The 27,044-nt window shown below is 30.0% G+C and overlaps 2 protein-coding genes, 1 non-coding gene and 1 pseudogene across 3 annotated transcripts; 3 read left to right on the plus strand and 1 right to left on the minus strand.

Annotated features, from left to right (window-relative positions):
• Positions 1–1,492: 1,492 nt before the first annotated feature.
• LOC113378361 (heat shock protein 83) lies at positions 1,493–4,172 on the plus strand. Its single transcript, XM_026618896.1, has 3 exons — positions 1,493–1,609; positions 1,909–2,052; positions 2,160–4,172. Exons 2-3 carry the CDS (start codon positions 1,909–1,911, stop codon positions 4,170–4,172), a joined length of 2,157 nt encoding a protein of 718 aa, XP_026474681.1. The 5' UTR covers positions 1,493–1,609.
• A 2,376-nt stretch (positions 4,173–6,548) lies between these two features.
• On the minus strand, positions 6,549–8,447 carry LOC113375638 (alpha- and gamma-adaptin-binding protein p34-like). The gene is made up of 4 exons (XM_026615567.1): positions 8,306–8,447; positions 8,047–8,237; positions 7,260–7,557; positions 6,549–6,733 (listed from the first exon to the last, which is right to left on the minus strand). Exons 1-4 carry the CDS (start codon positions 8,364–8,366, stop codon positions 6,549–6,551), a joined length of 735 nt encoding a protein of 244 aa, XP_026471352.1. The 5' UTR covers positions 8,367–8,447.
• A 97-nt stretch (positions 8,448–8,544) lies between these two features.
• On the plus strand, positions 8,545–8,617 carry Trnat-ugu. Its single transcript has one exon. It is a non-coding gene; the product is annotated as a tRNA-Thr (tRNA).
• A 1,958-nt stretch (positions 8,618–10,575) lies between these two features.
• Positions 10,576–27,044, plus strand: part of LOC113376670 — a 125,236-nt pseudogene continuing 108,767 nt past the window's right edge.

Below are 27,044 nucleotides of genomic sequence, written 5' to 3' on the forward strand. Positions count from 1 at the left end.
ATAAGGGTATGCGGAGGTACCGTATACACCACACACGCGTCTTCTAGAATAATACATGAGTAAAATTGCATTCTGCTTAAATCAGCCGGAATGTTCTACCTACGACGCAATATGCATTAATATATTATAATACATAATTTATTATATCTTGTGAATGACAAAAATGTTTGCTATTTGTACTAAATATAAGGGCCAATGCATAATTACTTTTCTACAAAATTAATTCACATGATGCATATTTTATATGCAAGTATAGTAGAATTTCAGATTAGTTGAAATTACATATATAGATTTGGATCGATATTGTATATGAATTGAACTAAATTAGCTCAAATAAGATTTTGAAAGTATAAATAAATTTTGTAAAATATATAAAACACTAGAAGTGCGCATTTACAATTAGGATTTGGATTAACACATCATAAACAATGTAAAGTTAATTAATAAGTTAATTCATACTTCATAAAGTTTACTACAGAATAATAAAATCAATAAACATGCCATGAATGTTTTGAAAAATACTTATTACTTTACAAAAATCAAATGAATAAAAATTAAGAAAATGTAAGCATAAACAATTACTATCCCGTAAAAACATAGTTTTACAGAATTTTATTCATAATAATATCTATTTTAATTAAAAAACATTCACTATTTTGGAATTGTACATATTAGGATTTTTTTTAATAAACATTCTTATTATCAGATGCATAGATTAGTTTCTACAATAAATATTTTCCCTATGATCACAATTGCAAGAGTTAAGAATATTAATTTTAGAGCAAATCTATATATTTAATTTTATTTCCAGTAAATATTTTTTGTTTTATTACTGTTTCTTTCAACTGAAACGTTCTATTATTGTTTTCGTATAGCATTAATTTTTATAATGATATGAGACAAGTATAAGAATGTTAATTAATAGTATGATATTTATTTCATAATTAGTTAACATTATAGAATAATGCTAAACTGTTTAAGAATATAATTTACTAATAGAACTACAGTCAAAATAATCAACTATCATTGAAAGATACATAAAGAGAGATAAATTTTTATATATTGTCCAATGAAGCGATAATTTAATTTGAAAATAATAATTTTGGGTAATACTTAAGTGAAGAAAACTATACCGATCATAATTATATTGTATATTAATAATTATAAAAATTTTTTATATATATGCCTGTATTATTTTATTGTGCGATATAATATTCTTTGAATTGCGCGCCTAACATCCTGCGTGAACGAAGCATTCGAGAAGCTTCTAGAATGTTCTAGAACATTCGAGAAGATTCTAACAGGAAATAGCTTAATTATCAAATTACTAAATTAGGCTTATTTAAAATAATTATTAGGTAAATTATAAATCTTTATAACAATAGAATCTTAATAGTGTTATTTTTTCCATTTACAAATTGTTAAATAATAGAGAAAATCATAATTAAAGTTGACTAGCCGGAAGTTGCTTCTGAGAAAAGTCTAGAAACATCGAGGCGCTTCATCTGTGCATAAAAGCGCATGTACCGGCTTTTCTGCGTCATTCAATCTGGATTTTCGTGATAGAGTGTTCGTCTTTGATTTAGGAAGTTACATATAATTATTCAAGGTATGTTTTAATTTTATTTATCGTTATTACATTTCGTTTATTTGATTTGATTTAATTTAATTAAATTAAATCATTGTTATAATAAAATAATTGTGCAATGAAATTTTGCCTCGTTTTTAAGCGATATTAATTTTGTGCCGCTTGATTTTGCACGAGGTTTCTTAAGTCACTTCAATAATTATATAGTGTTTAATTGAATGTGACTTACAATTCGAATAAAATTTAATTGTGTAAATAATTTTTGTGCAATTTCACATAACCTCTATGTGCATGTTTCTTATTTCTTGTATATTTTTCAGATGCCTGAAGATACACAAAACGCTGGTGATGTCGAGACATTCGCCTTCCAAGCTGAAATTGCTCAGCTTATGTCTTTAATTATTAATACATTCTACTCTAACAAAGAAATCTTCTTGCGAGAATTGATCTCAAATTCATCAGATGTAAGTATTTAGTGAGACCAAGTCACTTGATCTACAATTTTTTTTTTTTTTTTGATATTTTCATTATATATGAAATTATTTTCTAATACTTATTCTTTTTCGTCTAGGCTTTGGATAAAATCCGCTATGAATCCCTTACTGATGCATCTCGCTTGGACAGCGGCAAAGATCTCCACATCAAGATCATTCCTAATAAAAGTGAGGGCACGCTCACCATTATTGACACAGGCATTGGCATGACGAAAGCTGATCTTGTGAACAATTTGGGTACAATTGCGAAGTCTGGAACTAAAGCCTTCATGGAAGCCTTACAAGCTGGAGCCGATATTAGTATGATTGGTCAATTTGGTGTTGGTTTCTACTCGGCCTATCTCGTTGCTGATAAAGTCACGGTCACATCTAAGCACAATGATGATGAACAATACCTTTGGGAATCTTCCGCAGGAGGTTCCTTCACAGTTAAGACTGACAACTCTGAACCCCTCGGCCGTGGTACAAAGATTGTATTACACATCAAAGAGGATCAAACCGAATTCTTAGAAGAAAACAAAATCAAAGAGATCGTCAAGAAACATTCACAATTCATTGGCTATCCAATTAAATTATTGGTAGAGAAGGAACGTGAAAAGGAGCTCAGTGATGATGAAGCTGAAGAAGAAAAGAAAGAAGGCGAGGAGGATGATCAAAAACCAAAAATTGAAGATGTAGGAGAGGATGAAGAAGCCGATAAAGAAAAGAAAGAAAAGAAAAAGAAGACTATTAAGGAAAAATACACTGAAGATGAGGAACTCAACAAAACCAAGCCCATCTGGACCAGAAATGCCGATGATATAAGCCAAGAAGAATACGGTGAATTTTATAAGTCACTTACTAATGACTGGGAAGATCATCTTGCCGTCAAACATTTCTCAGTTGAGGGTCAACTCGAATTCAGAGCTCTTCTCTTCGTTCCAAGACGTATGCCTTTTGATCTCTTTGAAAACAAGAAGCGCAAGAACAATATCAAGTTGTATGTCCGCAGGGTGTTCATTATGGATAACTGTGAAGATCTCATTCCAGAATACCTCAACTTCATGAAGGGTGTTGTTGACAGCGAAGATTTGCCATTGAACATTTCTCGTGAGATGCTACAACAAAATAAAATCTTGAAAGTTATCCGCAAGAATCTAGTCAAGAAATGCTTAGATCTGTTTGATGAATTGTCTGAAGATAAAGATGGCTACAAGAAATTCTATGAACAATTCAGCAAGAACTTGAAACTTGGTATTCATGAAGACAGTCAAAATCGTGGTCGTTTATCCGAACTTCTCCGCTACCACACTTCATCTTCAGGAGACGAAGCTTGCTCTCTCAAGGATTATGTTGGTCGTATGAAAGAAAACCAGAAGCACATCTACTTCATCACTGGTGAGAACAAAGAGCAAGTTTCAAACTCATCCTTTGTAGAACGTGTCAAGAAGCGTGGATTCGAAGTAATCTACATGACAGAACCAATTGATGAGTATGTTATGCAGCAAATGAAGGATTACATGGGCAAAACTTTAGTTTCTGTCACAAAGGAAGGTTTGGAGTTGCCTGAAGATGAAGATGAAAAGAAGAAGCGTGAAGAGGATAAGACTAAATTCGAAAGCCTTTGCAAGGTTATGAAGAATATCTTGGATAACAAAGTAGAGAAAGTAGTTGTGAGCAACCGATTGGTAGATTCACCCTGTTGTATTGTAACATCACAATATGGCTGGACAGCCAACATGGAAAGAATCATGAAGGCCCAAGCTCTTCGCGATTCCTCAACCATGGGTTACATGGCTGCCAAGAAACACTTAGAAATTAACCCCGATCATTCTGTGATTGATACTTTAAGACAAAAGGCCGATGCTGATCCAAAGGATAAGGCCGTTAAAGATTTAGTTATCTTACTTTTCGAGACAGCTTTGCTGTCATCTGGTTTTACTTTAGATGAACCCCAAGTTCACGCTTCAAGAATTTACCGCATGATCAAACTTGGTTTAGGTATTGATGAAGAAGAGCCAATGCTCGCTGAAGATGAACCTGCCAGCGGTGACTTGCCTCCACTTGTTGGTGATGCAGAAGATGCGTCAAGGATGGAAGAAGTTGATTAGGCTGTTTTCCAAAAATTAGGTTATCAAATTATAGATTTTAATGTCATTAATTTGTCATTTCATTTGTTTATCATTCCTCTTCACTTTATATTATGTTATTGTATGAGTATTAAATTGACTGAATACAAATTACTCTATAATTGAAATATTTTCTTTAATTTACTTAAGTCATTTGCAATACTTTTATTTCAGGACTTCAATAGTAAAGTGATTATTAAATTATTAATTCAATATTAAATTAAATAATCTAAATCTATAATTAAATTCATTGAAATTTTTCAACATAAAAAGTGCAGCTGCTGCTAATATATAATAATTTCCCATTAAATTTGCTGTCGATACTAAATTTAAATAAACACAAATTTAATTTTCATACTAAATTAAATACTTCTGTGCTAGTGTTCGATATTGCATTGTTAAACAAAAAATATTACATAAACTAAATTCAAATAATTCATAAAATATGAATTTTTAAATAAAATGTGAATTTTATATTTGGTACTTGGTTTAAAGTTACTTTACCTAAACAGCATTATAAATAAGTGTGAATATTCTAAATTGTGCAAAAGCTGTGAGTGTAGTGTTCGTTCATATTTACATCTTCAATATGTTTTGTGTGTGCATAGACTTTGTAAATATTATTTATTGTATAATAATGCAATTGTTATTCACATAACAGAATTCAGTTAATATAACTTGATAAGTGTGTGAATATAATAGTTGAATTTTACTCGTGAAAGTGCTTATTATTATTAACACAAGTGTGGTTTCTCGAACAAACTGAATATGGTATGTATATATAAATTGAAATAATTCAAGATTAAAAAATACAATTTAGTTAAAATGTGTAAGATTATAACGTTGTACAAAAAGTTATTAACTTTTTAAAAGAAGTTTCGCCAGAAAATTCGATTTCTAATTTTGCTCTTTCGACGTTTCAAGTCATTCTGAATCATTTGACCTTACAATTGGAAAAACTGTGTGCGTGTGTACGAGAGCAAATGTGCATGTGAGTCAAAATAAGATCTTTCGTAGAAATTTTCTCAGGGCCGCCTGAACCGATTTCAAAATTTTAAAGACCTTTGATGAAACTCGTTAAGGACTCGCTTTGATTAATTTTGCGAGATGATCGGCCGAACTGTTTTCTTATAATTAGCAAAAAAGTGCAAGGCTTTTCATTGTGCATTGTGCATTTGGTTGTGTTTCATACTGATTACTGTGTTGATGCCTACACTTAATTGAAAACACAAAGTATAGAACGAAATGTGTTAATTAAATTCAATTTTAAATATAATTTAAGATACAGGTAACCCCGCATAACACGGTACTTCTATAACACGGATTCGCTTCAACGCGATTTAAGAATTGAGACCATCCCCCTCATAACACGGTACTTCTGGGTTCGCATAACACGGTTTAAGAATTGAGGAAAGTTTTAGTAAAATAAGAAATATAGTAAAACCTATAAAAAGCAGACTTTATTTAATTAATTTACTAAAATAAGTAAAATCGCCGTGCTATAGGTCCATAAATGTGATGAAATAGTGCAAAAGATAACTAATTTGATATAAATTATTAGAGCGCGTACGTTTTATCGAAAAAAAATCTAGGATTATCCGAACAATATATTAAATAATTATTAAGCAATTCTTTAAATAAAATGAGCATAAAAGTTTTTTTTAAAAGCATGTAATCGCAAATATAATTTTTTTGGAAAAAATAATATACGGATCTGAAGGTAGTATAGAAAACTGCTCAGAGGATGAGGATATCTTGCAAAAAAAAGAACATGCTGGATAGGACTTACTGTTAATTATGACGAAAAAATCATATAATTCAAGTAATGTATATTACTTCTTAAAAGAATTAATAAGTGTAACAATATTTATTATAACATCATGATATGTAGCATGTATTTTTGAATTCTTGGAACGTAACTCCTCTTTTGGTACTAGTTCTTTGTCCCTTATAACACGGATTATCATATCACGCTAGTTTTCTGGAACGTAACTACTGTGTTGTACAGGGGTTACCTGTATTCCAAATATTTTTGAAAAATATCAATTGGAAATTGAATTTATTAGTTTTTGTGAAAGCAAAACCTTTATTTTCGAAATAAACATACTCTATGTAAATAGCTAAATCTCAATTTTTATATTGTTTAATTTGATTATTTGCAAGTATCGGGAAGTTTATTCAACTTGCCACCTACAACTTTGCATTTTGTAACTGAAAATATGATAATTTTATAATATAATAAATAATAATAATAATAAATAGAGTAAACATAAATAATTATTGCAATTTATTACCAAAATTACAATTATAAAATTAATTTAAACATGTTAAGTAATACTTATATATTAATATTAACAACTATTCAGTAATTTCACCAAGTTCTTCCTCATCACCTCCGATAGCTCTCCAAAATGCTGCAACAACTTGTTCTGCATGTGCTTTTCTTTCATTAAGTGGTAGAGATCTTACACTCTCTTTCATAGACAATAATTGTGAAAATAATTCTGAGAAATCATCTGATGTGTCTTCAGTATTGGGATCACCTGAAAATTGCAAGATTTACATAAACTTGTCAAAAATATTTCAAGCACTTATTCTAACAACAAAAACGATAGGCCAATATCTCACCTAAGAACTAATGAATAGAAATAAAAAGTATAATCCTTTCTAATGTACTACTTGAAGACTTTGATTTTATCATAAACTGTTTAATCATTCAATTAATGCTGAATGAACTTATGCCAAGAGATTATGTGGGTCTGAAAAAACTTCAGTTGTTACACATTCAATAAGACACCTTTTAGGCATAAAAATATTGATAGCTCACTAGAAGAAACTTTTTATTTCATTATAGATTTGATGTGTCCAAAGGAAATTTATAAATGCAATATTTTCTTCTAGATCACCGATCATTTAAAATTGAAAGCCATTGTGGGTAAAGTCAAATTATATATCTGAATGTAATTCAAAATAAGATAAGTAATAAGAAATCTTAATATTATTTTTAGACATTCACAATGACATTCACAATTGATTATGACTTTTGTCATATCATATTAAAAATTTCACCTTTCATAGTAGCATTAACCCAATGATGTGTATGCAATGCTTCAATGACCCTATCAATTCCAATTTTTTCTGGAATGATTTCATCATCTTCTAAATCTTCTTCATGAGTCGGCTTACTCGTTTCTATGGGATTTAATTCAATGAGCTCGAAATGATGCTTAAGACACCAATTTAGTGCTGACTCTCTTGTTTTACTTGACACATTCGAACTGCATGAGTTGCATACTAAGAGCAAAATTTCAGCTTGGTACTGCTTAATCTTTTCTTCAATTGATTGAAGGCAGGATATTGCGTCTTCCTTAGAGAAAATATAATTTTTATAATCAACTATGATATAGAAGTTTTTAATATATTTTTGTGGAAATGCGAATAACTTTGATATTTATTTATATTATTCAAATTATGCATATTGCTGGAAAAATAAAGTCGAACCATTATTAGTACAATTAAAAGATATATGTTCAAACTTAGAAATATATAAATTGAAAATTTTCTTGAGGCAAGCAGCGTTATAAGATTTTCAAGCGTTTTACTGAGGTATCTAATTATGAATAATTAATCTTCGAATGTATAAAGCCCAAGATTTGTGGATTAATATTATACAGTACAACAGTTCTGAATATATTTGTCATAACTAGTAAAAAGTGCTTTTAAGTTTTACAGCATATTAGGATCTGAATAACACATTAGTTTTTACAAACAAAAATTGAAAGACACTATGTGCAAAATATGCAGAACATGTTCTTTCAGATAATTGGATATAAAATAAAATACAAATGATATTTACTTGTTCTGCATCGAAATATATTACAAGAGCTTCAACCATTTGCAGTATATCATTGGGCATATTATCATTAACATCGACAGGACATATATAAGCTTCAGCATTGTAATATTTGGTGTCAATTTTCCATTTATACCCTGTGATATTATTTCCTAAAGTAGTCCCCAGTGGTAATTGATCACATCGCAAAATTCCTGAAACAATACATTTTAAAATTTACGATGTAATTAACTAAATATTCGTCGATTTAAAGTGAAAGAACCTTTAACAAGATTTTCAGCAGATAAATCAGTGATTCCTATGACAGAAACTATTGGCATCATTTTATGAGGAGAATTTAATTAATATTGTTCGACGTCTATTGTTTATTCTAATTGTACATATCTATCATAAATCGAAAGAACTGAGGTGATATTTAACGAACGAGTTGTCAAATCTGGCTAAATAATAAATTTCGGTTTTCGAGGCTTAATACCCGTAGTCATACTCTGATGTGTATAAGCCTCCATAGCTCAGGGGTTAGAGCACTGGTCTTGTAAACCAGGGGTCGTGAGTTCAATTCTCACTGGGGGCATTTTTTGTTTTTTTATTTTACTAACTATTTTTTATATTTTATTATTAAATTTAATATAGATTTTATTTTAAAATATCTGTTAATAATCATTAATAATCATTAAAAACACTTTTTTTGCGTTTACAAAACTTCTTGTTAGTGCATAGAACTACACTGTTGTCACTTGTCAGGCGGTTCGTGCCTTAACTGTAACTAATTAACATACATTCTTTATTTAGAAATATCATTCTCAGCTGTGTTTTTAATAATAATTTGCAAAATTATTTTATTTAGTTTCCCCTCATGATTTTTTACTTTTTTCCAGATGATAGTTACTTCGTTTAGATATGAGGTGATGTAAGGTGATTTTATAGGATGCAATTATTTTTTTCGTATCGTTTATTTATTCTGTAATTTATGAGTAAAAATAAAATTATAATTTAATATAGATATATAGTTCATATAAGTTAATAATATTAATAAAATAAAAATATATTTTTATGTTGCAATGGAATAATCTATACTAGATTGTGCAGTGGTTTGTGTATTAACTGCATGTATATTATTATTTGTTCCATAATATTTTCAACTGACTATCTTAATATTGATGATTATTTGCATATTTTCTTCTCATAAGTAATGATAATTTACAATTTTTACATTTAGATGTAAAGTAATTTTATAAAATACAGTAGTTTTTTATGTAGCATTTTCTGTAATTTTTGCGCAAAAATAAGAATATATAATAGATGTACAGTTCATCTAAAGTCATTAATATTGATAAAATATTAATTTATGTATTTTTAGTGTTGTTGCATTAATATGATCAGTACTATATTGTGCAGACATCTGTCGACTAAAAATATACGATCTTCCAATTCGTTTTATTCGATTTTAATTGTTAATTTTAATTTAAGTTAAGTTAAGTTTAACTGTTATTTAATAAACGATTAACTTATTCTATTAGTCGGTTGAAAATAACGATTTAGTTTTGACATAACACTATTTAACTCTTTCCACTCGGATGCCGCCGCTCCGACTGCAAAATACACGCAAATCTCGCATTTCGCGAGTGGAAGGGGTTAAATAGTTGATCTAGTTCAACCTATAAAATTTATTTATGTAAATAAATGATAAACTGCTGTATGGCATCGTGCCTTAAGGCAAATTGCTGGAACTTTCCTTACCGTCACGAAATGTTCGAGGAATATTAAATGTTTTCAAATAGATTATTATAAATAAATACTGTACCATTGTCTTATATTTATAAGAATCATATAAACTGAATCACAAACTCAAAAATATTTATTTAAAGTATATAAGTGAGCTTTAAAACTTTATCAAGAATTAAAATTGAAATCTGAATTATTTTCGATATACAAAAAATGAAAAAAAAGAATTGAAATGAAAATTTTAATTTCAAATTCCAAAAGCAATTGTTTTGTTTTCAACACAAGCAGAAAGTTTTTAGAATCATTCAATTGGGATGCTTATTTCTCTCAGACATTTTTTCTACATTTAGCTCTGTATTTTTGAAATGGCTGGACCTGCCTTTGCCAAAAACTAATCCGCACATCCCCCTATCAATAGGAATCGAATGTTTTTCGAACCATTCAAATCGGTTGATCCGTGCGCCCGAAAACGTGAATTTGGTTTTTCGATTTTCGGCCCATTACTGTAACTACCCCATTGGAAGTTAATAATAAAATGTATAGAATAGAATAGTTTTAAAAGTTTTAGTAGTTCTAGTTTTTTTTATATTTCTGTTTAGATCAATTAGAACGTAAAACTTTGCTTAAAACTAGTTATTTATATTAAAATAGTTCAATTTATTCAAAGCCTTCATAATGGTTCTAATAATTAATATTTAGTTCCAGAAAACTGCCTAGATGGAGCCTCACTAAAAACTGCTTGTCAAAATCGATTGTTCGATGTCTTTTACCCAGTCTGTGTCCTGGTATTAAATTCAACCAAAATGACGTTTTTATCAATACTAAACAAAATGCTAAATTAAAGTTAAATTATTTACATGTCAATAAATAAATTTTATAATGTCTAGTTTGTGTGTATCTGAGCATTACTACAATTACGCAGTTCTTCATAGAGGTGAGTGTTATTATTTTACATCACTCATAATTTTGAGGTTAGAAATTTATTACATAAAATTGATTGTATAATTATTCCAAATATTTATAAAATATATATAATAGTTGCAACGTATCATTGCAGTGGTCAAGTTTAGTGGTTTTTTGTCATTATTTATGGATCAAATATACAATTATGAATTTTAATATTTTTGAGGTTATATTTCATATTTTGAAATTTGCTCTACAATAACTTTCACTGGAATAGTTTTTTTTTATCTTTATCTCTAGCTTTAGTGTTATTAATTTTTATAACTTCAATCAAAGCCATTCTAATTTAATTTGTGCTTTATTATCGTTAAAATATTTTAGTCACATACGATATTATTGTGTTGTTGGTGACAGGCGATTAAATACATTTTTCGTAAATAAGCTTCGTTCGTGAAAATAATTTAAATCTTTTAATGTCGATTAGTCAAGATTATAAAATAACAAACATCTTTGAATATAATGTATTAACTTTCCGTAGGGTAAGTTATAGTAATCGCAAAAAATCGAAATTGAAATTTTTGCTGTGCTGGTTAGTTTTTGGCAAAGGCAGGTCTAGCCTTTTCGAAAATACGGGGCAAAAGGTGCCAAAAACGGTAATACAGTTTTTCAGGGAACAGAGCGTCCGATTTGAATGATTCAAAAAAGAATTTGCTTATACTGACAAAATGAAAAATTGATTAAATTTTTGGAAAGGAAGGTTTAACGGTTTCGGAGATACAGAGGAAAAAGTAAAAAAAAATGCAATCTTGCGGTCAAAAATGATCATTGGACATGTGTTCATCAAATTATCAGATATTTTATAAAAATTTAAATAATGAGTACTAATTTTGTCACAATTTTTTTGGGTTCCGTACCAAGATTTTTAATTTTTAAACAAATATCCAAGATTTTTCTTTATTCTTTATATATAAATTTATACTTCAAATATAAATTATAAACTAAATTTACAACTTATTTTACAAATGCATATATTTCATATACGTTTATTCTAATCGTAAGCAATATATCCTCAGATAGATGCCTCATTCGTCTTATTAAAGTAAACATTTTCAAGTGTTTTATACGATAAGATCTTTGCTATATAATATGAGAACATATTTAAAACAATTGTTATTAATTATTGATCAATATTTATTATTACTATTTTTTTCTCGAGTATTTAATTCTGGTGCGGGAAGTTCCAGCAATTTGTCTTGCATGGTGCCATGCACCATTAGTTTATTTTAAATTTGCGCTTTTTAACTTACCGAAGGGAGAATTTTTTTTGTCAGAAGTCCGAATCTGAATTGCTAATTTTGGTTTCTCAACGTTTGAAGTCGTTTTGAATATTTTGACACAAAAACTGAGAGTTGTATGTGTGTGTGTATGAATGCGTGAACAAATATTTAACATTTCGTCGACGTGTTTTCAAAAACGATTGCATGGATTTCAAAACTTTTGATGAACATTTGATGAAATCCGATAAGGACTCACGATAATTAATTTTACGAGATGGTCGGCTTAGTTTCTTTAGAATTAGCAGAATAAAATTGTTATTTGTTGAGTTTTTTATACGAATTCAATGATACTTCATTTACTGTCAGAGTCCAAAGTCCCAACGAACATCCTGAAATATTAAGGGGTTTCGAAAAGTGGTTCAATTATAAATACTCATCGACGTTTGGAATAACGGGTCGTATCAGAAATTCAAAATTTTGTTATCACAATTTTAAAAGTTGATTGGTTAAGACGATTATCTTTCGTTGATTAAGTCGATCGGGAAGTTTATGCAACTTGCCTTAAGGCAAAATGCCACTTATACCGTGTTAGTATATTGTTTCTTTCGTTGTATATTGATTCTTTTCAATTTTAATGTTAATATGTATATTTAGAATTTCTGATCAAATTCTGAATTAAGGTTTTAATAGTGACCAACTAATAGAATTTATTGTTTGTGAAATATGGTGTTAAAAAATTACAGAGATTAATCCTTTCGACTCGGATGCTGCACTGCCAAGGGGTACCAAAAGATTTTGATTAAAACAATTATGTTATCAATCCCTTGGATGCGGATATATTGTTAGTTTCAATTAGGTCTCAGAGTATGAAATTTATTGCCAGGTTCCGATTGTTACTTCAAGTTTATAAATCACATAGCATATGTGATAAGGTAATAATAAGGGTTATTAACAGCTACCACTTCATTTAATTTTCGATTGCATTACACATTCTACATTCAGCTGATCGCTAGGGCTTCCATACAGTGTTTTTTTTAGTCAAATATCTAATGTTGTAAAATCAATTTTTGATTATTACTTTTAACCCTTGGCGCCCGACTGTCCCATTTTGGGGACAACTTAGTTCCTTAACTCGGTAGTTTGTGTACACAATGACTCAGTTCGTATTGAAGCGCCGAATATAAAAAAATCTATTCTCAAGATTAATCAACCTGCGGCCCTGGGGCATCATGCGGATCTTTGAATATTTTTCTGCGGCCCGTCAAGCATTTTTAAAATTCTAATTTCCTTTATTTCATCAATTTTCTTCTATCAATAAATTAATTATAATGTATTCTAAAGAAACAGCGCAACCTTTTTTCGTTGCAATAATTTATCAAATAATTACTTTTTTAAATTTGGCATTTTTATATATTATTGTTTATTAGTACATACATACCAAGTTTTGTAAGTTATTAATAAGTGCGGCCCGCCATATAATTTTTAAAATTAAATGCGACCCGTAAGTTAAAAAAGTTGCTCATTCTAAGAATAAATCTATGCAGTTATAAGGCAGTGCTGTCTTTGCGAGATTTACTATTATTTTTCAAGTATTTTTACAATTTTTATTATATATATATATTTTTAATACGGCAAAACGGCCGAGCAATTTGTAAATTCATTGAAAAAGAGAAAAGAACACATAAAAAATGATATACATATATTACATTTTACTGTGAAATGTATTGAAATGAATTTCACTATCACGATGCTCAATAATTATAACGACAGTGGAATCAACCCGCTATGCCTTTTGGAAATTGCTTTCCATGTTGCAGAAAATAAATTTATATATTATTGTGAATGAGCGTTCTTCAGTGTCTACATGGCTGAATAATATCAAGTTTACAACAGGTACGTTTTTGTTAGAACTAGAGATGGGATTATCATATCCGAAGCCAGATCGGTTAGGATTTGACTCTGCTTCAGAGAGGAGTTATATCCACTTAACAACTCCACAACTCCGACAACTTTGAAACCTAATACTTGACACAAATGTGTTCTTTAGTGTGTTGTTAACATATCTAAGGATTTATTAAGACTTTGGAAATAGTTCAAACATTTTTGTTCATTTTATCATAATAATTAAAATTTTATGCATTTCAATATGCATACAAATCTCAAATTGACAAAAAATTGGGAATCAAAATCAATTTTGTAATTATTTTTGAAGAGAAAATATAGAATTCTTTGAATATGTTTATATTCATATGAAAATAATGCAGTGAGCCTCATATATGAAATAAGAACAAATCTTTGTGTATAATATTTTTTACAAAGTAATAATGCCTCACATTCTTTTATTGTTTCCTTTTCGAGAATTAATTATACATCAAGTAGTTTGATTAGCATACTATTACTTTTACACAATTATAAAATCATAACTGTGTAAAAGTTATAATATAATACTAAATTTTATTTAGCTGGTTGTATACCATTGAAAGAGCTCATTTACGGACAAACATTATCGTATGTAGAATATAGTATACAAAATAGCATTATTTTGAGACGTTATATACCTGGAAAGTCCTAAAACTGGCTGTGAGACGAGAAAACAAAAACACTTCTTTCGACCCAAATCTTTGTATCAGTAAAAAATCTCAAGCAAATATCTGCACATGTTACAGATTCAGTATCCGTTTAGGGAAGTCGGATATGACAAATCCTGTGAGACAACTCCACTCGGATCCACTCCGAGGGAGGAGTTGTATCGGAATGAGTGATTCGGCATCGGGTGAAAAGGGTTAAAAAGTGTTAAAGTAAAACAAAAAGATTCATCTCAAGAGTATTTATATTGTCAAAAACGTGTAAATTCCATATATACTCTTAACCACACAAATTCGTCCTTGTGAAGGATATTCTCCCGCGTTTCTATCGAGGTCAAGTGCGACTGTCGTCGTCATGCCTGTCGGAATTTCTGCTCTAAACATCCAAATTGCTGCCAGGTATGGTCAGTATGGTCAACTGTTCGTTTGCGCAACCGCGATCGGCTTACCGTCGGTTGCAAGCAGTTGCAAAATCCGCGCGGCATCCATCAGGCCTCTCTCGCCGCTAATCGATTGAGCAATATGAGCACAGAGTTGCACCTAGGTGAACCAATCAGGAAGTGTAGCGGCTCGACGGACAAGTCCCAGTACTCGACCATGCGGACAGACGGTCTACTCCGATTAACTTTGTCTGCGTTTCCCAATTTACCACATTTTTTAACCACAAAACAAAGAATAGTTTATACTAATTAAGTTTGTAATCCGATTAAATTTGTCTGAGTTTCCCAATTTTTATAATATCATACCACAAAACAAAAAATGGTTTTTACTAATTGATTTATTGTGTTAAATTTCATATGTATGTAATTCTTAATTTTGATGTGGCTGCAATTAATTTAATCTTACAAGTATTTATTTATGACAAATCATTATATTTGTTGTCCTACCTATTTCTTAACCCTCCGTCGGGCGCAGTCCAAATACGTACAGAATCGGGCGCAGTGTATCTGACAGATACAGGTTTTAAGTATATTCGCAGGAGGCTCATGGTTTTATGTACTTCTAACTCCCGACGGAGGGTTAAGCGGATATTTTAGTGTAGAAATTCAAAAATATAGTGTTTTTATTTTCTTTCATATTTTTAAAGTTTAATTATTTAAGAATATGTGTACGAGAGCTGTTTGACCATGATATAATCCTTTTCTGTTTCCTTCTTTTTGCGGAACTTTAAACGCGTTTTCTTCAAAACCGTCTTTTTACTTGAAATTTTCAGACAATCTTCTTTATAGACTCTTTTCTGGTATATACCAGATTTATTCCCCAATGTTAATGTTCACTATTTTTTTAAATTCGAGCAACTCAAATAAGTGGTAATATAAGGTTGTCAAATATCTCCCTTCCGCCTTTTTGTATTATAAACCAAGAGCAAAAAAGCGGAAGGGAGATATTTGACAACCTAATATTTTTTTTCAAACTGTCGTCATTTTGTGATTTTTTTTAACTTGTCTGTAGTCATAGATAAACAAGTATAAATGTCTGTAGTATATATCATAGCGACAACTTTCTAGATTAGTAATTTTTGAATTCAGATTACTATGGGGGTTGCAATCATGGGCATGTTTTTTTGAGACGACCCACCTCAAAAACTGCTAACTCTTTAAATTGTTAACTTTATTTTTCTGTACTCTTAAAACATTGATACATAAATTATAAAAACTAGTGGGGCGCATGGCATCTAGCCTTAAGGCAAATTGCTGGAACTTCCCGTACCAAATATTATTATTTTTTTAAAAACGATTAACATTTTTGGAAAAAAATTACTTCGAAAAAATAGATATTTGAGAAACTAGGAATTTGACAAAAAATTACTTTTTTTGAAATTTTTTTTGTTTTTTTGAAAACAAAATGTTTTCTTTATTTTGACATATTTTGGAAATTCTGAACTTTTTTTCAAAGCAATCGTACTGCTTTAACTGCTTAGAGACAAAATGTCAAAGCGCGTAAGCGCCGCGTCGCCGTCTAACGAATATCATTGGTACGGAACGCATAGGAATGCAAACAAAATTTATACTTATTGTTAAAATCTCTATAAAATATCTGACAATTTGATGTGCATATGTCTAATGATCATTTTTGACCGCCAAATGGCATTTTTTTTACTTTTTTCATTAGATCTCCGAAATTGCTAGACCTGCCATTATGAAAATTTGATCAGTTAAATTTAAAAGTTTTTTAAAAGATCAGTTAAAATTTTAGTTATTAAAATCTTATACAAAAAGGGAGTATCGTTTAAATGTTTTTGTTTGTAAAGGATTTTATTTTGCTCATAAAAACTATTTTAATGGCATTAATTTTTTTATTTATTAATTTTTCTCACAGTTTGAGAATGTCGTTTGCAGTACATTACCGGTTTTAATAATTTGAGTAGGCATTTCTTGCGCATTACACGGAATTGACACCGTTTCGTATTATTGATACACGTAACAGCGGCAAAAATACGATGGCCGTTAATCACCGCTTTGGGCTACGCGCTAAAGCAACGATTAGCTTTTCCCCATTTGCTTTGCGATTCATTTTTGAAATTCCGAAAGCGAATGTTATGCACCACAAATTTCTCGAGATATGATAGTTGATACCAAACTCGATAGTATAAAATGTGTTTATGTAGCAGTTCGCTGCGTTGCTTTGGGTTACTTATTTACTAGTCATCAGCCACGAGCAGAATTAATTAAATCCACAATTTACACTTATGTGGTGGGGTAGAGTTGTCCACCACCGATATATCAAAAACAAGTAAATTTAGGAATTTTTTAACAACAATATTTAAAAGTAGAGGGAAAAAGATGAATAATCAGCCGTCACCTCGATTCTTACGACGTTGCTATCGGGAGATAAACGACAATATTTGAAAATCTACAACGAAAGTGTTTTCTTTTGTTGTGAGTTTTTTTTTTGGTTGTGAGCACTATTGCTTACAAGATTACTTATTGCTTATAAGTTAACGAGATGTTAATATAAATTTTAAGTATATGGTATTTAATTATTTTATAAGATGTGATGTTAATTTTATGTTTTATTTAACAGTTTTTTTATATAACCTCTATAAAAGGTTGCACGTGGGTGGCGTAAAAACCACGAACTGAACCTTTATATCTGGCAATGGTGTAAACAATAAAAAATAATAAATAATTTTTAGTTTATTTTTCAAGAGATATATTAAATAAATAGTTATTCCAACTCTGCTGATGAATATTTCTGACAAGATCAAGGTTATATACAGTGTTATCTTTGTCTAAAAATGTACCCATGAAATGTATATTTTGCGTGAATGAATATTGTTGCTATTATTTTGTAAAATTCCTTTAAAATTAAAAATAAATCATTGGATCTGTTTGCCCGTGGCAGTCCCATTTCGCCCCTAATATGAGGTAAAAAGATCCAAGTGGCAAATTTGAGCTCTAAAACAGCAAAACACACATTTATGCAACGATGAATTAGCGGGAAATTTTACCAAACATAGTCAAATAGATATGTGCTGTTTCTTGTGATATAATTGGTTTGGTTTTCACAATATAATTGCTCGAAGCCAAATTTGACCTTTGTGCATTCGCCCTAACCTATATACGAGAGATACAGATTTTTAAAAATTATATATCGACTAATAAACCTGTTTGATGAACTCCCTCCTGATGTCTGTTGATGTGAGAAAAAGTCTTTTGTTATAAAAACTTGAGAATTTAAAATTGATAATTTAACCATGTTACAGTAATTTCAGTTTTCCGTAGCAGATGTAATAAACAAATAACCGCACGTAAACTATTACTTCGTTAAATTTAATAAAACTTGTTCAGTGTAAAACAGTTTTTACTTACAAGTTTTATAGCAAATCAGCTTACCATCGCATAAAATGCGTATATAAAAATGTCTGAAAGCGAATGTTATGCACCATATAATTCTTGAAACATGATTGTTGATATCAAACTTAATTGCACGGAGCGTGCGTTATCAATTTCAAAATTGAATCATAAACAATATTTGATGAAAGTAATTTTATGTGGAATATTTTTAAGCGTTGGTTGTGTGCTCGACATAGAATATTAGATGATTTGATTAAATACTAAATTTCGTCATAACACAGAACTAGACGTATTTGAAAGGGTTTTTTGTTAATCAAACTCATATCTTTTATTGAAATTTTATTTAATAATCAGAACGTTAATTACATTATATAAGTTTTTTATTTTAAAATTAAAACATAGTTATAGATAGTAGTTACTCCATTCAGCAATTGAGCGCCATTAGATACAAATTTCTTTATTAAATTTATAGGCTATATTTTGTTTAAGTCAAGTAATATGTGGATAATAAGTAGCGATTAGTTAGTACACTTTCGATGGTGATTAGTAAGCTTATATAATAATTCTAACATTTGGAGGTATTATAAGGTTTGTGTTTTATTTTCTGGGATTTCAATATACTACTAATAACCATTTAATATTTTTTTGATTTTTCAAAATTCAATTAATTACACAGGTTCACAATATAAAAAAAGTTGTCTGTATTAGGTGTGGGGTATATGTTTTCGTATGTAGTTTTTACTACATAGAACACGAATCTGAAGTCAGAATTTAGGGTCAAATGGCAAAAAATTGAAAAAAATCAAAATACGACAAATTCTCCGATCTAGTAATTCTTCTGCATGATACTTAAAACCTTATAATTGTTGTCGTTTCCTGGCTCTTTCTATCTTATATGACTATTGAGCATTCACTTAAATAATCTATTAAGTTTTTTTTTTGTAGAATACAGTATTTTGCCAAAACATTTTCAGATAGTCGAATTGCATACATGGTTGCAGATTACCCAGGGGCAATGGGAAGGAAAAGTATTTGTAAATTACTGCTGAATTTTACAAAAAACACTCAATAGATCATTTAATTGAAACTCACTGGTTATTTTAAGGTAAAAAGTTCAGGGAAACGACAGAAATTATAATATTTTGATTATTATGCAGAAGAATTATTCGATCGATTTTGTCGTTTCGTTAAGAAAATTTCAATTTTTTGCCATTTGACCCCAAATTTCGACTTTAGATTCGTGTTCAGCGGAAAAACTACATTGGAAAACATATGCCGCATACCCACCCAATACAGACAACTTTTTTGGACCTGTGTTATTTTAACTACATATTGTCTTTTGCATAGTTTATTAAAATTTTAGCAAATTAAAATGCTATTACATCGGTACCTCGACATATGAATTTAATTCGTTCGTTAACCACGTCGAATCGCTCGTGTATTAAAATGATTTTTTCCATATAAATACATTGAAATGCCATTAATTCGTTCCAGCATAATGGTTTTTGTTAATATTTTTGATATTAAAAATAAATTTACTATTCATTAATTTGATTTTTAATTTGCCATTCATGATATTGCCGAAATGAGTTAGACATGTTTCGTTGAACAACTCCAATGCTCGAACGGTTGCAACTTTTTCGGGGTGATTTTTATCCGTAAACTTTTAAAGTCCATAAAGCTGCTTGTAAATTATTGTAAGGTCTTTAGCTGGAACTATACTCTATCAATTCTCTATATTTCAACACAGTACATATCTATATATTTTTAATAATTTCACGGTTTAATTCAAGAGGCTTGGCCCTTCTTTTGGACGTATGGTTATAAAAATAAATAATAATTTGTAAATATACAAAAAACAACAAAGGCGAACTCAACGTACATAACTGTACAATCACTATTAATGCATAGTTAAGATTCCAAACATTTAAATAATCCTCTCTATATATTAATAACAATATGTAATTGAAATGATTACTAATTATAAAATAGTTTATCATAAAATAGCCAAAATATTTCTATGGTGGGGAAATTATTAGTAAACCGACGAAATTTTTAACTTCCCGTAGGGCAAGTTATAGTAATCGCAAAAAAATCGAAAATAATTTTTTTTATATATCTTTACGTTTTAAAGGTTTCTGAATATTTTGGCATACCTTAGAAAAAATGGATGTATGTTTGTGCGTATGTGTGTGTGTGTGTATGTGCGTACGTGTGTGTGTGGATACAAATTTTCGTCGACGATTTCGGGAACACCGATTAACCGATTAACCGATTTAAATAATTAAAAAAAAACATTCGATTCGTGTTGATAAGGGGACGTGCTGACGTTTTCAGCGAAGGCAGGTCTAGCCGTTCCGAAGATACGGGGCAAAAAGTGCCAAAAATGATAACTGAGATTTAAAGAGAACGGAGCGTCCGATTTTAATAATTCAAAAAACATTTTACTTGTATTGACGAAATGAACAACATTTTTTTGGGAAGGCAGGTCCAGCGGTTATGGACTCTCAATAAAAATAAGTTAAAAAAATGTCATTTGGCTGTCAAAAATCTCTGTTGGACATATGTAGATCAAATTATCACATTTTTTATAGAGATTTTATTCTGTACACATTTTGTGTAAATTTTTTTGGGTTCTGTACCAAGGTTTTTAATTTTGAAGTTTATTTATATGGTTCAAACAAATGTCTTAGACATTTTCGACAGTATGGAATAACTGATTTATAAGATTGAAAAATCATTCGGTTCGTACTGGCGAGGCGTTTTTTCAAAAGGCAATTTTGCCGTTTCGGAAGTTTGGATCGCAAAGGGCGTAAAAACGGTTATGCAGTTTTTGAGAGAACGGATCATCCGATTAGAATAATTCAAAAAACATTTTGTTAGAGTAGACGGTGTGCAAAAAATACATTTACAGAAAATTTAGTAATTTTGTAAACGTACACATAAGTTGCTTATAAAATACGCTCGTCGCCCAATTTAAAAACCTTATTATACCGTCGACTTATAAGTTTACAGTATGTAATAAATAATCTATTTGAAATTATTCAAAATAATTATTGATTATTTTCATTCCTCGAATGTTTAATTACGGTACGGGAAGTTTGCGTATGCGCCCCACTAGTTCATATTTTTATTTTGCCATTAACATTTTTCCAGAAAACTCTCAAAGCTCGAATGTCAAAGCAACTAATCGCTTATATGCCGAAACACTCGTATGTCAAGTAACTCGTTGGTCGTAGTTCCACTGTACTTGGGTAAAATACGGGGTAGTGAAATTTAATTTGCTTAGTAGGCTATGACATTAAATTTTAACTTACGTATCTATATTTGCAAAAGCAAAAAAAATCACCTATCAATTTGCTTTATGTTGTAAAGTTTTAGAATTCTTCTTCATACCACATATCTTTATTTCAATTATAATTTTTATGCTGAGCACAGCAAAAGGATAAACAATGTGTAATATCTTTTATCAAGGGCAATGTCATGTTACAATGCCGGAAGACGTTGAAAATATGGTTATTCGCGCATCGTGCACGTGTTTATTTTTTCATCGTACTCACAAAAGCTAATTTAAAACATTTATTGTACATTAATAACTACCATATTCGGAAAATGGAATCAAGTTTCTATAATATTGAAACGATCTTTCATCGCAGTCCTTGAAATTAATATAGTGAATACACTCTTTGTTGCTGGGATGGGCACCGATGCATTTTATGGATTGTCCAAGTTGCTTGTTATTATAGTTATTATAAGAAATGGTTTTGTATGAAATGAAGTTTATGTAAATTATGATCAAATATATGCGATTAAATTCTGTTAGCCCTGAATTATAGAGTTTTAGTACAGGAAAACGTCGCGAACACTGTCAAATCACATATGACCTTCTGCACTTCTTATATAAAATTTTTAATTACTTATGATTGGTGCTATGAATATTTATATATCTAACATAGACCCCAATATGTGATATGACCTCCCCCCGAATGTGACCCCAACCATTTTCTGATCTGATCATATAATTGCTAGATGAACGCGCTATGGACTCCTGTTATTACAGAGTAGGCATATATTCCGAACACAGAAATAAAATATTTCCATGGTTGACGTCTTAGGAATCCTTATGTATTTCTGATTGCTGAATAAAACAGAGTTAAAAAAAATGGTTGACGTTTCGCATGAAATCGTATAAAATCTTTTTTATAATAAATATATTATGGCACATGCACCTATTTTAATGCCATATTATTTTTATTTTTTGTACGATAGCTTTGGATTATTAGAAACTGTCGGCGGTTGAAGGCTTTAGTGCAATTCAGGTCTATGATCCATCTCACGTAGTTATCCAATTGATTATTAAAAACTTCTTTTCATTTTCAAATCATTTAATTACTCTCCGAAAGAGACCCGAAATTGTTCTTTGTTCGAGATTTTCTCAAAAACAACTGAACTGATTTTGTTCGAATGTCTTTGCGCTGTATTATATGGCCATGAAGGTGACAAACTTCAGGGCATTAAGCTTTACACGGAATGGTTGCTACCCCTGGCAGAGGGGGTGTTTTTAATTGAACTAGTTGTACACTTCAAAAAGTAAAGTCCGCTTAACAACATGTAAATAACCAATAAAAATAAATATATCTTCTTTCATTATAACTTCGTAACAAATCAGTGATTGTAATTAGAACTGCAGCAAATACATAATATACAAACAAATCAGTGTTTAATACAGTCCACAGCTACAAGTGTTATATTATAACCCAACAACCTGAATTATCGAAGAAGAGTTTTAATAAATTCTATAACTACGTAACATAAAGTACAGATTTCAAAAATTTAAAAGCCATTCGATGTATCTACATAAGGTAGTGGTTTCCAATCTTTTTATACCGCATCCCCCTTTTTTTAAAAAAAAGTTGCTGCGCTCTCCCTTTATTCAATTTAACAATCTAATTTTATAAATACTCAACTGATATTATAATTTATCAGGCGAAGTTAATATATAATATTATGTATAAGCACACATGAAAATAATTATGTATTTATCCATTTTTTAAAATATTATTTTAATATTTCTGGATTAATTTCGAAAATCGTATTTTGCAAATAGCTGTTCGCCCTTTTTGTTGCTGCCTCGAGCTCCCATAAGGAGGCACGCCCCACAGTTTGGAAACCACAGAATTCGCGTTGTCTGTTTTTTTGCGACGATTGTTCAAGCCGCTTCTTTAAAATTACCAAAAAAAATAGGTTTAACGAAACCTAACATGGCGTTCGAGTTAGTTCATGGTCTGAATCCTTGTGTTTGTGTTTTGGACCCCTTGCTATGAGTTTTGCTTTAGGATTGATCTCCCTATTTCCTTGTTATTGATTTTTTTATACATTTGGTAAAAGGCAATAAATTAATGTTTTTAACGGTAAGGATGAATTTGATGTTTAATAATAAATTATTAAACAAGGTATGATCTTAAATTTTTATTGCTAATAATGTCTAGTTTTTTTTTGTTGAAATGTTGGTAACAGAAATAAACCCCCTTTTCACTAGATTACGACGATGGAAAGAAAAATGAAAATTTCTTTGCTATATTCCACAATATGGAACCGTTTTTTACAGTCTGAATTTCTGATATCCATTTATATATTTTACCTCTGAATTATAACATTTTTTTTGTAATTGACACAGAAGTCAGCATATGGGTTAGTTATCCACAGTGGTATTACCATAGTCAAAACGTATTCAAATCTAGTTCCGAAATCTGAATAGAAGGTATTTAAATGTTGAACATAGTGGTTACGTAGTCTTCCTAGCACTTTGTATGTGATAGATTGGGAAATGGAAATTTGTCCCGTCCAATATTAATGGCATTTTGCTTCAAGACAAGATCTATAAATTTAGATAAAATTTTCAACCGTTCATACCTAAAATAAAGTTTTTAATTTCACTACGAAGAATTCAAAATTTTTACAAAATATAGCAAATGCTTTGATAAATTTTTTCGCTTTCGACAAATGTAGATACGTAAGTTAAAATCTTAATTTTAAATTAGTTTAAAATTTATATATTTTAATGCCATAACCTACTAAGTTAATCATAATTCACTATCTCGTATTTTACCAAAGTAACTACAGTTTGCTCAAACTATAATACATGATACAAAAATCAATAGTTGAAATATTTGTAGTGTGACTAAAAAATGTATTTTATTATTATTACTTATGGCTAATTTCGTTCCGAAAATTACACGTTATGTGGTCAATTTTTGTAGTTTGACATACCATCATGTTTGAATGTGGCTTTTATATAATAGATTTTGTTATTGAATTTTAAATTTTATGTGTCATGTTTCATAAACGCTTTTCTTAGAACTTCCTCAACATAAATGTGATTGACAAACTAAGTATGATTGATTCAGTATCAAATAATTTGTACGATAGCTTAAACCTTGAATTTAAATTAAATTGTTATTTTTATGTATAAAGCAAAATGTTATGAATTTTTTTTTAAAAAAACTGGGGTGGGTTATGCTGTATTAACATTTGTATTTTTTATCTTCGGAATTAGAAACAAAGATAAACCTACTTCAAAGTAATAGATTATTAAATTGCGAAAATGAATGAAATTATTTTTGTATTATAACTGATATTCTGGATAAACTGTTGTAAAAAGCAAATATTAGGTATCGTCAAAATTTTATTTTTTATTTGAACTTCGTGTACTATTCTCATGTTGGTGTTATATCATAAAACGCAGAAAATTTCATGGATTTTAGTAAATGCTGTAGTAGATATGGTAGGGAAAAATAGTATACTAAAATAGCATCAATAAGAGTATAAATTACATTACTAGTAGTGGAGACTGGGTACGGCTGTGCCACTTTTTTGATCAGCAATAATTTCGTTAATTTAGCTCGGGGAAAAGTAAATTAAAATATAATTTGATCATTTGCCTACGTGGAAATACCGAAATACTGCCCTTAAATACTATGGACTAGTCATAATTAGTAATAAACTCGAATCATACCAGAAAAGGGCGAGTGTCACAACACAACCGGTCCACATTCGAGAGACGGTTGTGACGGGACATAAAAATAGGTTAAATAATAATAGGTATCTATGAACAAAATAACAATATAATTTTTATTGTCAGAAACTACTTTCATTGTCAGAAATATGTAACACAAAACAACATAATCATTTGAGCAAAGCTTATGAATATAATAAAACAATATATAACAAAACATATTTTAAACAGGGTTAATAAGATTTTTTTGCTTTATATTAAATTTTCCTTCCCCTTTCTCTTTTGTATTTTGTCTTCCAATTACTTAACTCAATTTGTTTTTAACTGTTTAATCTTTACCCGAATAGGACAAGAAATACATGTCACAAGAGAGACAGATCACTTCATCTTTCTGTAAGTTGTACTTTAGTAGTTAGTTAACAGAAATTAGTTTTTGCATAGATAATTTAGCTCAGTCATAACAATGAAATTTTTTTCAGAAGTGAGCGTTTGGTACGGTTGTGAGTCACAACTTACAGAAAGATGAAGTGATCTGTCTCTATACCAAGTAGCAGTTACTGTTAAAAGAATCGAACAAAGAAACTTTTTTGACTCTTTAAAAGCAATGCGGTCTACAGATCATATTAATGTGAGGCGCTGACTGAATGTAATAATGGAAACATGTTCAAACAAACATACATCTTTTTTCTCTGGACCCTATATTAAAATCAGTATAGTTTAGCGGTCATGACGAGTATCACTACCGTACCCTGTCACAACCGTACCTAGTCTCTCCTATGGTATTAGTTTATGTTTACATAAGTGAAATTTATAGTTCTAAACTTACAAAAAAGTGCATCTTTCAAATCAATAAATGCATTTTTGCTGAGATATAACAATTGTTTGTCATCTTTAGAATATTTTGGAGTCCGCTAGGCGGCGGACCCTAAAATACAGTTCATTTCTAAACAACCACGTACAGATTCGATCAGAACGTGTACAAAAATTGCCAATTTTAGTTTCTTACAATATTTTCCAAGTGTCAGATGTTAAAAAAGATTGCACGTGTCATATTTTTTCTCACGACCGATATCAAATTATTTCCTACATCTATTATGTGTTATCAGTATTCAAGGCACACGTCCACGGATAACCCTGGTCTGCGTTAGAATCATCGAACAAATGTTTGCTAAAGAGGAGACATTCGTCTTCTGCATTAGAATTGACGTCACCGTGTCTTTGTGACGTTGCGAATCACACTTTGTGGAAAATCCAATAGCGCTCCCACAAATCATGTCTTGAAACTGTTTAGAAATACATATATTTATAATTGCGGATGTTTTGAAACACTACATTTTAAACATTTGTTTGTAATTGTAAGGGTCATTGCTTACTTACAATTTTAGCCTGTATATAGGCGAGACTGGGTAAGGTTATGCCACTTTGTTTCAACAGCCATAATTTTGTTAATTTACCATTTGATCATTTGTTTAAGTAAAAATTTTAAGGCAGGCATATTATTTTTAATACTGAAATAGTGTCCTTAAACACGATGTATTAGTCATAAAATGATATCATACAAAAAAGTGCCAGTGGCACAACCGTCCACATCCGGGAGACGGTGTAACTGTTGTTGGGGTCAATAATGACAGGCATAAAATTAAGTTATAATCTATTTCGGTGTTATATACCTATTGTTTTTAACGACTTTTATATAATA

The sequence above is a fragment of the Ctenocephalides felis genome, unplaced genomic scaffold (genome assembly GCF_003426905.1).
Source record: "Ctenocephalides felis isolate EL2017-DRISC unplaced genomic scaffold, ASM342690v1 CF-g0.4_SCAFFOLD_01886, whole genome shotgun sequence".
Taxonomy (NCBI): domain Eukaryota; kingdom Metazoa; phylum Arthropoda; class Insecta; order Siphonaptera; family Pulicidae; genus Ctenocephalides; species Ctenocephalides felis.

Bases quoted from the DNA above. Each gene is read 5' to 3' on its own strand.
- LOC113378361 (XM_026618896.1), top strand. From the start codon at position 1,909: ATGCCTGAAGATACACAAAACGCTGGTGATGTCGAGACATTCGCCTTC. The intron at 2,053-2,159 runs GTAAGTATTTAG...TTTTTCGTCTAG, and splicing joins TGATCTCAAATTCATCAGAT to GCTTTGGATAAAATCCGCTA.
- LOC113375638 (XM_026615567.1), bottom strand. From the start codon at position 8,366: ATGATGCCAATAGTTTCTGTCATAGGAATCACTGATTTATCTGCTGAA. The intron at 8,238-8,305 runs GTTCTTTCACTT...GTATTGTTTCAG, and splicing joins TGCTGAAAATCTTGTTAAAG to GAATTTTGCGATGTGATCAA. The intron at 6,734-7,259 runs GTGAAATTTTTA...TGCAATTTTCAG, and splicing joins GGTTAATGCTACTATGAAAG to GTGATCCCAATACTGAAGAC.